At 33.2% G+C, this 13,808-nt stretch overlaps 1 protein-coding gene across 6 annotated transcripts in view; it reads left to right on the forward strand.

The window, feature by feature from the left end:
- ACAP2 (ArfGAP with coiled-coil, ankyrin repeat and PH domains 2) overlaps window positions 1-13,808 on the forward strand; it is a 143,186-nt gene that overhangs the window by 100,560 nt on the left and 28,818 nt on the right. For 4 of the 6 annotated variants that reach the window (XM_037037658.1, XM_037037659.1, XM_037037662.1 and 1 more), the window contains 4 exons: window positions 2,253-2,273; window positions 5,299-5,350; window positions 7,161-7,261; window positions 8,390-8,495. In XM_037037658.1, coding sequence (XP_036893553.1) covers window positions 2,253-2,273; window positions 5,299-5,350; window positions 7,161-7,261; window positions 8,390-8,495 — 280 coding nt within the window. The remainder of the gene's footprint in view (window positions 1-2,252; window positions 2,274-5,298; window positions 5,351-7,160; window positions 7,262-8,389; window positions 8,496-13,808) is intronic. The other 2 variants (XM_037037660.1, XM_037037661.1) reach the window with 1 other exon arrangement.

Here is a 13,808-nt window from a genome sequence, read left to right on the forward strand (position 1 = left end):
GAACTTAAGACACGTGGACATGAACTAAAGGGGGGGAATGTGGGTGAGACAGGGTGCACAAGGTGGAAGGGAATGAAGGGAAAATAGGATAACTGTAATAGCATAATCAATAAAATATATTTTAAAAATAAATAAAAAATAAAATAAAAATGCAATCTAGAAATCTAAAAAAAAAGACTTTATGATATTTGTGCCTTAACTTTAAAAATCCAAGAATCCTGCTACTCAAAGATTTTTCGTTGCCTACTGTTTTAAGTTTTTATTTTGTTTTGTTTTTAGATTATTTGTAGATTACTTTTAGGGGAACATTTTTTGTCATAATTACAACAGGTGTCAATCATATGATGAAAAATTTGCCATTATATATAGTTTTATAGAATAGTGGCATATAATATTTTCAAAATCAACTTTTTCAAAAGACCTTCTTCCTGAGAGAAAAGTAAATTCCTGATAGTTTTAAAATCTGACCTTGTGGTTCATAAAATGTATCTTGAAAGCATTATTCAGTACTGTAAAATTTAACTGAAGAGGTCATATTTTGTGTGATGTGGTTGAATTAGTATAAGGAGTGAAATATTTTGTCTCATGAATTTTTTAGCTTGTTTCTGACTGGCTGTAGATTTCCGGTTCTTCATGTCTCTGGAGATTTTTATATGTCTATAGTATATATACTTTCTGAAGACATGAGAAATCTACCAAAATACTACTACTACTACTACTGCTTCTTTTTTTTTTTTTTTTTTTTGGCTGGTATCTTTTTATTTATTTATTTATTTATTTATTTCTGAAATCTCAAGTTTATTTATTTATTTTTTACCTCCTTCCCCTGTTTCCACCCTCTCTTGTTATTGACCATGTGCCCTTTATAAACCTTCCTATCAACCCTTTACCCTTTTCCCCCATTATCCACTCCCCTTTCCCCTCTGGTCACTGTCAGCCTGTTCTCAATTTCACTGTCATTAGTTATATTTTGCTTACTTGTTCATTTCCTTGATTAGATTCCAGTTAAATGTAAGATCATATGGTATTTGTCTTTCACTGCCTGGGTTACTTGACTTAATCGTAATGCTCTCCAGCTCCATCCATGCTGTTGCAAAGGGTTGGAGCTGCTTCTTTCTTTCTGCTGCATAGAATTCCATTGTGTAAGTGTACCATAGTTTTTTCATCCATTCATTTGCTGATGGGCACCTAGGTTGCTTCTAGCACTTGGCTATTGTTAATTGTGCTGCTATGAACATTGGGGTGCATAGGTTCTTTTGCATTGGTGTTTCAGGGTTCTTAGGTTATAATCCTAGCAGTAAAATCAAAATAATATTTCTATGCTAGGCCATTTTCTCAGTGTGGCAGCTTTACTTCATCTCAGGTCAATGCTAGATGGATTACTAGTACCTGTATTTCTCTTTGACTTTTCATGATAAATTCAGAAAGGATGAATAAAAAAGGAAAATGATTAAATATTAACATTTTTAGTCATGAGCTTGTAAAACTAATAAAGCTGAACAATTATGTGCTACCCTTAGTTTTTATCACTAGGAAATAAAGCTAAAAGCATAAAATGTATTATATAATTTCTAATAGCAAAGTATTCTATATGCTGCTATAGATATAAATGCTTGGGTTTTTTTAGTTTGTTTTAAAATGAGAAGTGTATACGTGGATTAAAGATGAACTCTACTTATCCATAGCCTTAGAGTCCCTGCTATCATTTAATGAAAAGGGGGTGAGCACGGAGGTGGGTTTATTTGGTTGACAATATTTTATAATGACTGAAATTCTTAATTAGTGATTCCACCTTCCTTATGAAAACTTTCTATTTGTCTCAGGTTTATATAGATATATCTATAGTGATATATAAGTAATAGAATATTAAGATGAAGAAATTACTGTACTGTGTTTAATAGCTATAATAGAGGCCTAAAATAATAGTAGAGGTATATGCCCAAGTGTGTTAAGTCCTGCCAGAATACTCTGTACCATAATACTTGAAGTAAATTTTTGAATATTTCTGAAATAATAGTGTTTCAGATTCCTAAGAGTTGGAATTAATTGTACACATGTATGTATAATATGTGAAAATAATGCAACAGATATGTTCGATTATTTTGTTAGGTTAAAAGCTTAAGCTTGTTTCTTTAATTCTTGCTTTATTTTCATATCATGCTAGTCTTTTGCTTATTTTGCACATTTGCATTTTCATTCTTTTACCACCTTTCCCTTATGTTTTAATCCTGCCCCATTTTTTCACATGACAGGAAAAAGCCCGATCATATCAGGTACAAAATGGCTTTCTTCCCCTCACCCCCTACCTTACTTCCATTTCCTCTTTGGCACGAAAAAGCTCATAATTAACTTGCATTTCATTTGGATTACTTGCAATGGATATAAAGTCTCTTATGTTTTAAATTGGGGAAAAAAGTAAACATCCTTTTTGAGGAATGAAATTACATTTTTTCATTGCCTATCTTCTCAATTTATTTTAATCTGGAAATTCATTTTATTTTTATATGTTTTAATTACTCACTGAAGATTATACATTGAATAATATAATACCTTTATTTTTAAGGGAAGTAAGCTAGTAAATACTTTTCAAAAATTTAAATGGTAAGTAGGAATTAGTCTCCTTGGTAATAACCATATTGGTTATGTTGAAAGGGAGACATCATCGGTTCCTAGATTTTTTTGTTTGCTTGTTTTGTTTTACCATTTTGGTCTTTTTCCCTTGAAAAGTAAAATTAAATTTGAAATAAAGGAGCATTGAATGTTCAGACTTTTAATTCTGTTAAAGATTCACCTCTTTGGCACTTATATAAATGTACATGAATCCGTTATCTCTAATTTTAGTGAAAAAGCCTCTAAAATTTAGAAGCTTTATTTTACCCATGTACTTGATTTCAAGTACAGTTCTTAAACTAGTTGATCAAACAGGGTAAAAGATGGTTGCTTTATTTTTTAAATATATTTCTCTCTCCCTCAATTTTGTCATCTGGAAAGTTTTCCTTGGTGTTTATAATTTAATGATTTTTAATTATTTATGAATAGAATATTTTTGTCTCAAATCTTTATTATATCAAGTTAATTCAGTTTGAGAGAGAGATAAAGTTGTGTCGTACTTTTCTTAATGAACCGAGTTTTTCTTTTTAAAACACTGTCGTATATAAGTTTTGGCTTTGTGACAGCTTCTGAATCTTGTAGAGTACAGTGTAGTTGTCAGTACAATGCTTTCCAAAATTTGTCTTTTTTATTATTTAATAATCTTTTTTAAGTATCTTCAAATTGCAGGTAACAACTTAAAATACTAAGTATTTTTCTGTATTCCTTAGGAATGTATGAGCTGTCTCATTTTTCTTTTAATAAAATATTAATAACTAGGATTAATCTGTAGGAGCAATTAAAAATTATATTCCATTTTACTTACCTGATTAAAGTCATGATCAGTTGCAAATGAGTATGGTTAGCTCTTTTTTCTTTTTCTTGTTTTTTATAATGGCAGAGGAAGGGAGACAGTGTCATAAGATATACAAATTCTTGTAATAAAAATTTTTTTCTACCTGGGGTACATTATGGTTTTATCTCTTAGGAGCCATTGCCAAATTAAGATAGATTTCTGGTATCTTTCCTGAGCGTATAAAAGCTGATGATACGAGAAAGTCACCAGAAATAGAGAGATGGCAGAGGAACTTAGTTTCAGAAATATATATGATCTGTAAAATTAATAATCAGGAAATTCTCTGACAAAAAAGCAAAGGAACTTGCTTTTAATCTGATATTTTGTATTAGTTTTAGACGTTTGGCCCTAAGATGCAACAGGTCAAAGTAAATTTTTTTTTGAAGACTTCAGAAGCATGAAAAGCTTACGTGGTTATATGGGTGTTTTTCTATTGTGCAGTAAAAGTCTGTCTAGTTTTTCATCAACTTATATAATGCCATTACTATAAAATGTAAGAATTTTTATTAACATAGTTCATCCTACTTCAGATGATGTTTTAAAAACACTTTAATCAGTATCAGAGATTGTTTCCATTGCATGTCATCCCCCGTGTCAGGGCTGCACCTTTTTGTTTGTTTGTAGGTATTTCCTTTAACATTTCTAACCAACTATGTGTCGGAAGGCAAAGAAACCCAGAAGTTCTTCCTTTTCTAGCCTGCCTCTTGATTTGCATTTAGAGGCAACCTACTTCATTTTATCAATATGCTAATTTAACAAATCTCTATTTTAATGGTAAAGGTTATACCTTTTTAAAGTAGCAAGAAAACCTAATAATCTATCTAGCTTAAAAATAGAGAAGCATCTAATCATTTCCCCAGCTTTGGAGAATTAAGTTACCAATAATTTTAAAAAATAGAAACTATAAATATGTCTATATATAATTTCTAGGTTTTTTTATTAGTATCATTGAAAAGATGGAATCTGTCTGCTAATAGATTAATAATTAATGTTTAGAAATCATCTCACATGAAACTAATTTTAAAATAATGACTCATTTTGTTTTACTTTTCATGCTTGATGAGAATTTTTGCTTTCTTTTATGAATGGCTTTTGGCTGGTTAATTTTTTTTGTAAGTCTTTAGGTCCTTTTACTGTTTTAATAAATTAGAATTAGTATGCCATAAATAGCTTAGGTTTTTCTTCTAAAAAAGATTGCAAGTAAATTGTTTGCCTAATAATTTACAGTGATAAGAACAATATAGTTGAATGACTAATTTTTTAAGATTTTTATTAATTTTTAATAATAACTTTGATTATTCTGCTTATATGATTATATAAAAGTAAGGCCAAATGCATTGGCATTTGTCTCCTGTTTGATAGTTGTAAAATGATGATTTCATCATCTATTTTGCTTAATAAATCAAATGCTTGCTGAATTAGCTGCAGAAATGTTGAAAACAAAGCACCATTTACTTCAATGTTTTAGTGTATACAAATGGATAGTTTTATTTACAATATAAATTTATTTCTACTTTTAATGAAAGCAGTTATTTGGGGGAAAAGATTTTGGTTATTTTTGAGAAACATCAAAGAAAATTTTACTTTAAAATAATTATTATTTGGTGATAGCATGAAAGATAGCTTTCATTAGGATTTAAATTTCTAACCTAAAATTAATCAAAATAAAGTAGTTTCACTTTCCTAATCTGTGGTTTTAAAATTGTTCAAAATTGTTTTTTACTTTCAGTAATTTCGTTGGCATCACTTTATATAAAGCAAAACAAAAGAAGTGTACTTCTGAACAACACATAATTACTATAAACTGATTTTAAATTGTTTGTGGAAATTTAATCTATTTTGTATTTATTTAGACGCTGGTTTTCAATACAGAACAATCAGTTGGTTTACCAGAAAAAGTTTAAGGTGGGTCTTTTGTTAACTAATTAAGTGAAAAACCGTCAATGAGTCCCTGGTTTTGGTTCTTGATCTGTTTGTCTTGGGAAAGCATTAAAGTCCATAAATACTCATGTGCGTGAAATTACTGTCTATTAGTTTTAAGTTTGAGCATGTATAAGAGGATTCACAAGGAAAAAATATCAGTATTTGATACTTAAATGCAGAGTAATTTTGAAATCCAAATTCTGAATTCCTAGCTTTGAGATGGGTTTTTTTCAGTCCCAGGATTATTACTTTTGTCTTCATGTGGTTCTTTGCCTCTGTGTGTGACAGGAATAATACTACCATTCCACAGTAATTTTTTGAGGTTTTAAAAGAGGCTGCCTTTTAAGAAATATTACCCTATGGGGACAAGTGATAATATAGAAAGGTTAGAAATGACATTAACATGTAACCTCGAAGTAACTTAAATAGAAACCTCTAAATTTGTTAATATTGTTTTTATACATTTATTTTTCTGAACCTTATTTGAAGGATGAGGAATTTTTGTGTTTTGGAAAAGCATACTAAAATCACATCTAATGTTGAGAATGTGCCAACTCACTTCCCTCCCAAGTAACATCCAAATGTGCCGCTTTATCTCTTTGAACGTTTCCCTCTGGAGGTACTAATCCTTGTCCCTCCCCAGTGTCCCTAGACTTCTCTGCTCTCCCTCTCCTATCACCAGCCTCGTTGGTGTTCACTCAGATGACAGTCAGAGGTACCCAGTGGCCCAGGAGAGACTATGGGAGGTTTACTTTATGTGGAAGGAGAATATTGAAATGGTCTGTAGACACCATGCAAAGTGCTGAAGATTTTGTTTCCTTCACAAAAGTCTTTGTAATCCTTGTATAGTTGATGTTGATGATCACAGCTTTTTCTTTTTTTCTTTTTTTTTATTCTAAAGGTTCTGGTAACCTGTGCTGTATTTTCTTTTCTATTTCCTTGTGACCATTTTTTTCCTTTCCTCCCTTTCCCTTAATCTGTGTCTCTTCCCAACATGCACAGATAAACTTTACCTACAAACTTCTTAAGCTGATACATAAAGAATGTATCATATCAATAAATACTTTTAATGTCCAAAAAATTAGGAAAAAAGAACTACTGGTTAATTGGTGACATGATTTTTACCTAGTTAGCCTTTACTAATGATATATTCAGCTGTAAATTTGAAATAATTCACTTTTACTCTTGAGGTAACACAATATGAAGTTTAACTTGTTAGGTTCTGTGATTGCACATTTTTTTCCATACAAGTCCTTTATTCTAATTAGGTCATGCTTTTTTCTACTCTGATTAACTTGGTTTTGAGTTACATTTTTATTAGTCCTAGAAAATGGTAAAATCTTTCTCATTTTTCTGAGGAATTTTTAGAAGGATATATATAGCCTTTTTTTTCCAGTTATATAAAACTTGACTCATTAAAGGCTTCTTTTCTGGATGAAAGTAGTTTTTATTATATGTGAGTAGGGACCAGGAGTGTAATGAATATGGAACAAAATTAACAGGAAACTAACATTTATGGAGCACCTACTAATTAATTACCAAGTTTTGGGCTAGGCTTAAACTATTTCATTTAATTCTTATATAGCAGTTTTATGAGTCAGGTAAAAAGTTTTAACAGGGCAGAATTACCTTTATTAGTTATATCTACGTAGATAACTCCTAATCTAAAATAACAGAAATATAAATCTTTAAAATTAATCCATTTATACCAAGTAATATTTTTTAAGTATTATTGGTAATAGTATTTGAAATCTAGATGGATAAGTATGGGAGTCCTGTTTCCTTGTTGTAGGATAACCCCACTGTGGTAGTGGAAGACCTACGGCTCTGCACAGTGAAGCATTGCGAAGACATAGAACGGCGATTCTGCTTTGAGGTGGTCTCTCCGACGAAGTGAGTGGTTCTAAAGTATTGGGGAGTTGCTGTTATGTTTCTATAGTTTGTCTTAAAGAACATTGAAGAGTAGAGAAAGATTTGGGTTTCACTTGTGATGCTCTGTGCTAAAGAGAAAAAAGTATTTAAAAGTAAATTTTATTATTAGTGATTGCAGGTATTTCAGTCAGAAATTTCTGTAACATCTTTCCAGTATCATATGTTCTTTATATTCCATAAAGGTTATTAATGTGGACATATGAGAACTTTGTAACTGTCATGGATGATGAACTGAACTCAGATTAATTTTTTGATGAACATCATTTTATATTTCTACCCAGTAGAAAAATATGTTATGTTTACAGTGATCCCTCACTTACCGCGGGAGTTACGTTCCAGAGATCCCCATGATAGGTGAAAATCCGTGAAGTAGCAGCACTATATTTATTTTATTATTTGTATAGATTTTAAGACTTTATACACCCTTCCCACATTCCTGTAAACCTTTTCCACACTCTTATAAACATTCCATATGTTCTTAAACACTTTCTACACTCTTAAACCTATGTAATTTAGCAACATATAAAATTCTATATGAGTACTCACCAACCCACAATACAGTGAAGCCACAATGTGTAAACCATGATATAGTGAGGGACTACTATATATGGTAAATTCAAGTTTGTTTTCTTTTAATATGCAGGAGTGAGTAATTTCTTTCCAATAGGTAACTTATTTCATTGATACCTTGATTGCTTAATGAACATGCTCTGTCCTAAAGACAGATAAAAACCTTTCAACAAATACAATTATTTTTGTTAAAAAATTATTAAATAGCAGACCCTGGCTGGTTTGGCTCAGTGGATTGAGCGCGGGCCTGCGAACCACACGATCGCGGTTCGATTCCCAGTCAGGGCACATGCCTGGGTTGCAGGCTGGTTCCCTGCAGGCCAACTCCCAGCAGGGGACGCACAAAAGGCAACCATACATTGATGTTTCTCTCCCTCTCTCCCTCCCATCTAAAGATAAATAAATAAATAAAATCTTTAAAAATTTATTAAATAGCATAACGAGCAAAAAAGTATAAATAGTATTATTACTTGTGGTTTAATTTGGTGACTGAGAGAAAAAAATGTTATTTCCTTTTAGAAGTTGCATGCTTCAGGCAGATTCTGAAAAACTGCGCCAGGCATGGATTAAGGCTGTTCAGACCAGTATTGCTACTGCTTACAGAGAGAAGGGTGATGAATCAGAGGTTAGTAAACAACACTGCAATAACAGACGATATATTGTCAAAAGTTTTTAATATTAGTTGTACAACTGTATGATTATAATATTTTTTTTAATTGACGTATAATTGACAGATGACCTTATATTACTTTTGGGTGTATAACATAATAATTCAGTATTTGTATACACTACGAAATGATGACCACAGTAAGACTAGTTGCCATCTATCACCATACATAGTAACAAAATTTTTTTCTTTGTCAGTAGACCTTTTAAGATTTATTCTCTTAGGAACTTTCAAATATGCCATGTAGTATTATTAACTATCATTAATACTCTGTACATTATGTTCATTACCTATTTATTTTATAACTAGGTGTTTGTATCTTTGGACTCCTTTCTTTCACCCATATCATTTTTTTAATGGAGAATAATTTATTTTGGAATTGAAATGGATTTTATTTTTAAAACATAGATTCAATTTCTTTTTTGTTTACTTCACTTTACCTGTTGTATTATTTTAATATTTCAGTGTATGGGGTCAGTCTAGAAGGTGTCCAGCCATGTAATATGAAAAATAGAGACATTTATGGAAGAAGTCACAAGCAACATTGTACGTAGGACAATGACACTTTAGTCCCCTTCAAAGTAGGCACCTTGGGACCTCACAGTTTTCCCAATCACCATCAGCTGCCCCATTGTATTTTCCTGAATTTCATCAACAGTCTGAAATCTCTTCCCTTTCTTTCAAAGGTAATTTTAGTTTTGGGAAAGGCCAGAAATCACAGGGCGCCAAATCTGGGAAGTAGAGAGGCTGAGTCACCTGGGTGATTTGATGTTTTGCCAAAAAACTCTGTACGAGTTGTGATGAATGAGTGGGCATGCTGTCATGACGAAGCTGCCAGTCACCAGCTGCAGCCTTCTAAATCATCCAAATAGTTTCCACAGAGGAATGTTCAAGCTTAACACAAAATTTTATGCAAATTCATCACTGTACTCACCGAGTCATTTTTAAATGCAGCAGCGGTCACACAGTACACATGCTCACTCAACAGCCATCTACTGCCCCCACTGACTAGTATAGTGAAGTTGTCATTGTTCACACATGTGCATTCCAGTGTATTCTCCTTGGCTGCCAGGATACTTTAATGTTGCACAAACTGTTTTTGTTACATTAACTATGGCTGGACTTTTTCCAGGCAGACCTCATATTTATTCACTTCTAGCTCCTAAAATTTTGTTGCTTTTATTTTCTCTCCTGTTATCCCTGTCCTTGTAGGTAAATTTCTTTTAATTTAAAAAAAAAAAAATCGGCCCTGACTGGTGTAGCTCAGTGGATTGAGCACGGGCCTGCAAACCAAAGGATCCTGGTTCAATTCCCAGTTCAGGGCACATGCCTGGGTTGCAGGCCAGTTCCCAGCAGGGGACACATGAGCAGCAACTACACACTGATGTTTCTCTCCCTCTCTTCTTCCCTTCCCCTCTAAAGATAAATAAATAAAATATTTTTTAATGCTATATCTTTATATTAAAAAACAAAGTTTTAAAAAGTATATTAAAGATATCGTGTCCTTCTGCACCTAATAGCAGTTTTTAATATCATCTATCACCCAGTCTATATTGGGATATCCCCAGTTGTCTTAAAAATGTCTTTGACAATCTGTTGTAAAAGTAGGATCTTATCTATGACATCATTGCACCTGGTTATTTCCCTCAGATCTTTCAGCCTAGAACAATCCCTTTTTTACGCGACAATAATTTACTAAAAAAAAATCAAGTTAGTTATTTCTGTAGAATTCCAGAAAGAATTCTCATAAGATTACATCATGGGCGGTGTGCCTGCTTCATGCTGTAATGGTGGACACAGCGTTTGGTTGGCCAGCCGTCACTGACGCCGGGGCAGGCTTCTGCCGTGAAGATGAAGCGGGTACATTGGCTTAGGGGAATAACAGTATGATCCCTCCATTATAGAGTTACATTTCCTCCCTGGATCCCAATCTATTTTGTCACATTGGTAACAAATCTACTACTGTTACTTCATCCCATAAGATCTACTCCCCCATCAACTATTCATCTAACGATTTTACAACAAAGTTTGCTCTTTTATTAGGAATTGCAAAATGATGATTTTTCTAAATCTGTCATCTCATCTACATTTATTAACTTGCATTTTTATATGAAATATAGCTTTTTTCATCACCTGGAGCTATTCGGTTACTATAATGAAATGCTTAATCCTTTGCTTTTAATTCCCACATTTGGTTAATTTATTAGCTACTTAAGTGTGAACAGTTATCTAGTTTGGGAGGTATTATTAGAAACTCATGAATTTTTATAAATACAGTGGGTCCCAGTTAAATGCAATAATTACTCTTTTCGATAATCCAAATGATCACATCTTTTTGTTCAATAAAGGCTCTGGGTAATGCCTTTTTAAAAATTCTCTAGTTTTTAGCAGAGCTTTGAGAAATAAAATTACATATCCATTCACATCATCTTGAAGAAGCTGGTGGCAGTGCTGAAATAACTGGGTTATGCAAAATAATACACTAGAAATAATGGGGATTGTGGGACAAATCGGGATAGGGCTGACCTAAACACCTGTGTAAGTTTGTGACTAGAATACTTTCAGGAAACTTAGAATCTCAATAAAAATACTAGCACAGTTAAGTTCATAATAAATGAATGCTATAGTATAGATAGTACTTAACTTTAAATATTGGTGAAGATAGCTTAATGGGAAGGTAATGAAGGGTTGAGAGTATTCAGTTACTATGACAAGGCAAGATTATATAATCACTAAACACTTTTAAGTGAGAGCACATGGCCAAAATGAAACAAGAAGATTGGGGGCAATGGGTATTGTGTCCAGTCCTGTGTTTCTTGAGGTGACTAGCCCAAGTTCTACTGTTACCTTAGTGTACTTTGCTGTCAACCTAATTTGGTGCAAAAGTATTAGCTTATAGAGTGAAACTGGAAATAAACCAAATGATTGCCGCATTGTATTAAGAGAATTTCCCTATACGATAATTGCTTATGAGTTAATTCACATTATCTAACATGTTCTAAGATTTTCTCCTTTTTAAAAAATTAAAATAATCTCAAAATTACAGAGCAGTTCCAAGTGTAGTACAAATAATATTTCCCCCTGAACTATTTGAGAGTGCGTAAGTTGCTAATATCATAGTCTATCACCTACTATTTCTTTTTTTGTTTTGATCTTGATTTGTAAAGGTAACACTTTCTTATTTTACCAAATGTTATGCAAATATATGTAGCCAAAAGTGCAAGTTTCTGTTTCTTTTTTTTATTGTTTAAGTAACAATAAAAAATGGCTGTTGTCTCCATTTTCCCCCCACCACTTCCCCGCCACCCCACCCGTCCCCACCTCCCACCCTCAATCCTTCCCCCCCTTAGGCTTTGTCCATGATTCCTTTATACTTGTTCCTCGACAACCCTTCCCCTTCTTTATCCCATTATCCCCCTTCCCCTTCTTTTTCCCCCCGTTATCTCCCTTCCCTTCTGGTTACTGTCAGTTTGTTCTTTATTTCCTTGTCTATGGTTCTATTTTGCTCGCTTGTTTTGTTGATTAGATTCCACTTATAGGCGATACCATGTGGTATTTGTCATTCACCACCTGAGTTACTTCACAGCACAATGCTCTGCACATCTATCCATGGTGTCACAGAGAGTAGGAGCTCCTTCTTCCTTTCTGCTGCATAGAATTCCATTGTGTACATGTACCACCTTTTTGATCCACTCATTTGCTGATGGTCACTTACATTGCTTCCAGCACCTGGCTATTGTAAATTGTCCTGCTGTGAACATTGGGGTGCATAGGTTCTTTTGAATTGGTGATTCAGGATTCTTGGGGAATTGCTGGATCAAAGGTATTGTATTTTTAGTTTTCTAAGGAAATTCTTTACTGTTTTCCACAGTGGCTGCACCAATCTGCATTCCCACCAACAGTGCACTAGGGTTCTCTTTTCTCCACAACCTCGCCAGCACTTATTGTTTGTTGATTTGTTTATGATGGCCATTCCCACCAGTGTGAAGTGGTATCTCATTGTGCTTTTAATTTGCAACTTTCTGATGGCTAGTGATGCTGAGCATCCTTTCATATGTCCCTGGGCCCTTTGTATGTCCTCCTTAGAGAATTGTCTGCTCAGGTCCTTCCCCTACTTTTTAATTGGGTTGTTTGTCTTCCTGGAGTGGGGTCATGTGACTTTTTAATATAATTTGGAGATCAAACCCTTGAATTAGGTATCATTGGCATATATATTTTCCCATGTGGTTGGTTCCCTTTTCATTTTGCTGATGTTTTCTTTAGCCATATAGAAGCTTTTAATTTGATGACATCTCATTTGTTTATTCTTTCTTTGCATCCCTTGCTCTAGGGGACATATTGGTGAAAATATTGCTGTGTAGAATATCTGAGATTTTCCTGCATATGTTCTCCTCTAGGACTTTTATGGTATCTTGACTTATATTTAAGTCTTTTATCCATCTTGAGTCTATTTTTGTGTATGGCATAAGTTGGTGGTTGAGTTTCATTGTTCTGCAGGTAGCTGTCAAGCTCTCCCAATACCATTTGTTGAAGAGGCTATTTTTGCTCCATTTTATGCTTCTACCTTTTACTCAACTATTAATTGGCCATAGAGACACAGGTTTATTTCCTAGCTCTCTATTCTGTTCCATTGATCTATTTGTCTATTCTTATGTCAGTACCAGACTATTTTTGTTACTGTGGCCTTGCAGTATAGTTTGATGTCAGGTGTTGTAATCCCTCCTACTTTGTTCTTCTTTCTCAAAATTGCTGTAGCTGTTTGGGATTGTTTATGGTTCCATATAAATTTGTGAAGTGTTTGTTCTACATCTGTGAAATAATGCCATTGGCACTTTAATATTGTGTTGAATATATAAATTGCTTTGGGTAGTATGGACATTTTAATGATGTTAATTCTTCTACTCCATGAACACGGTATCTTTTTCCATTTGTTGGTATCTTGTTTAATTTCTTTCTTGAGTGTTGTGTAGTTTTCTGAGTACAGGTCTTTTACCTTCTTGGTTAGGTTTATTCCAGGGATTTTATTTTTCTTGTTGCTATCTCAAATGGAATTTTTTTTCTGATTTCTGTTTCTGATATTTCATTGCTGGTGTACAAAATGCCTTTGATTTCTGAATATGACATTGTGTCCTGCTGTTTTGCCAAATTCACTTGTTAGGTTGAGTAGTTTTTTGATGGAGTCTATAGGATTTTCTCTGCACACTATCATGTCATCTGTAAAACAGTGATACTTTTGTTTTCTCTTTTAAGGTTTGGATGCCTTTTATTTCC

This window comes from Sturnira hondurensis, unplaced genomic scaffold (assembly GCF_014824575.4).
Source record: "Sturnira hondurensis isolate 20B ecotype Veracruz unplaced genomic scaffold, ASM1482457v3 Scaffold0023357, whole genome shotgun sequence".
NCBI classification, from domain to species: domain Eukaryota; kingdom Metazoa; phylum Chordata; class Mammalia; order Chiroptera; family Phyllostomidae; genus Sturnira; species Sturnira hondurensis.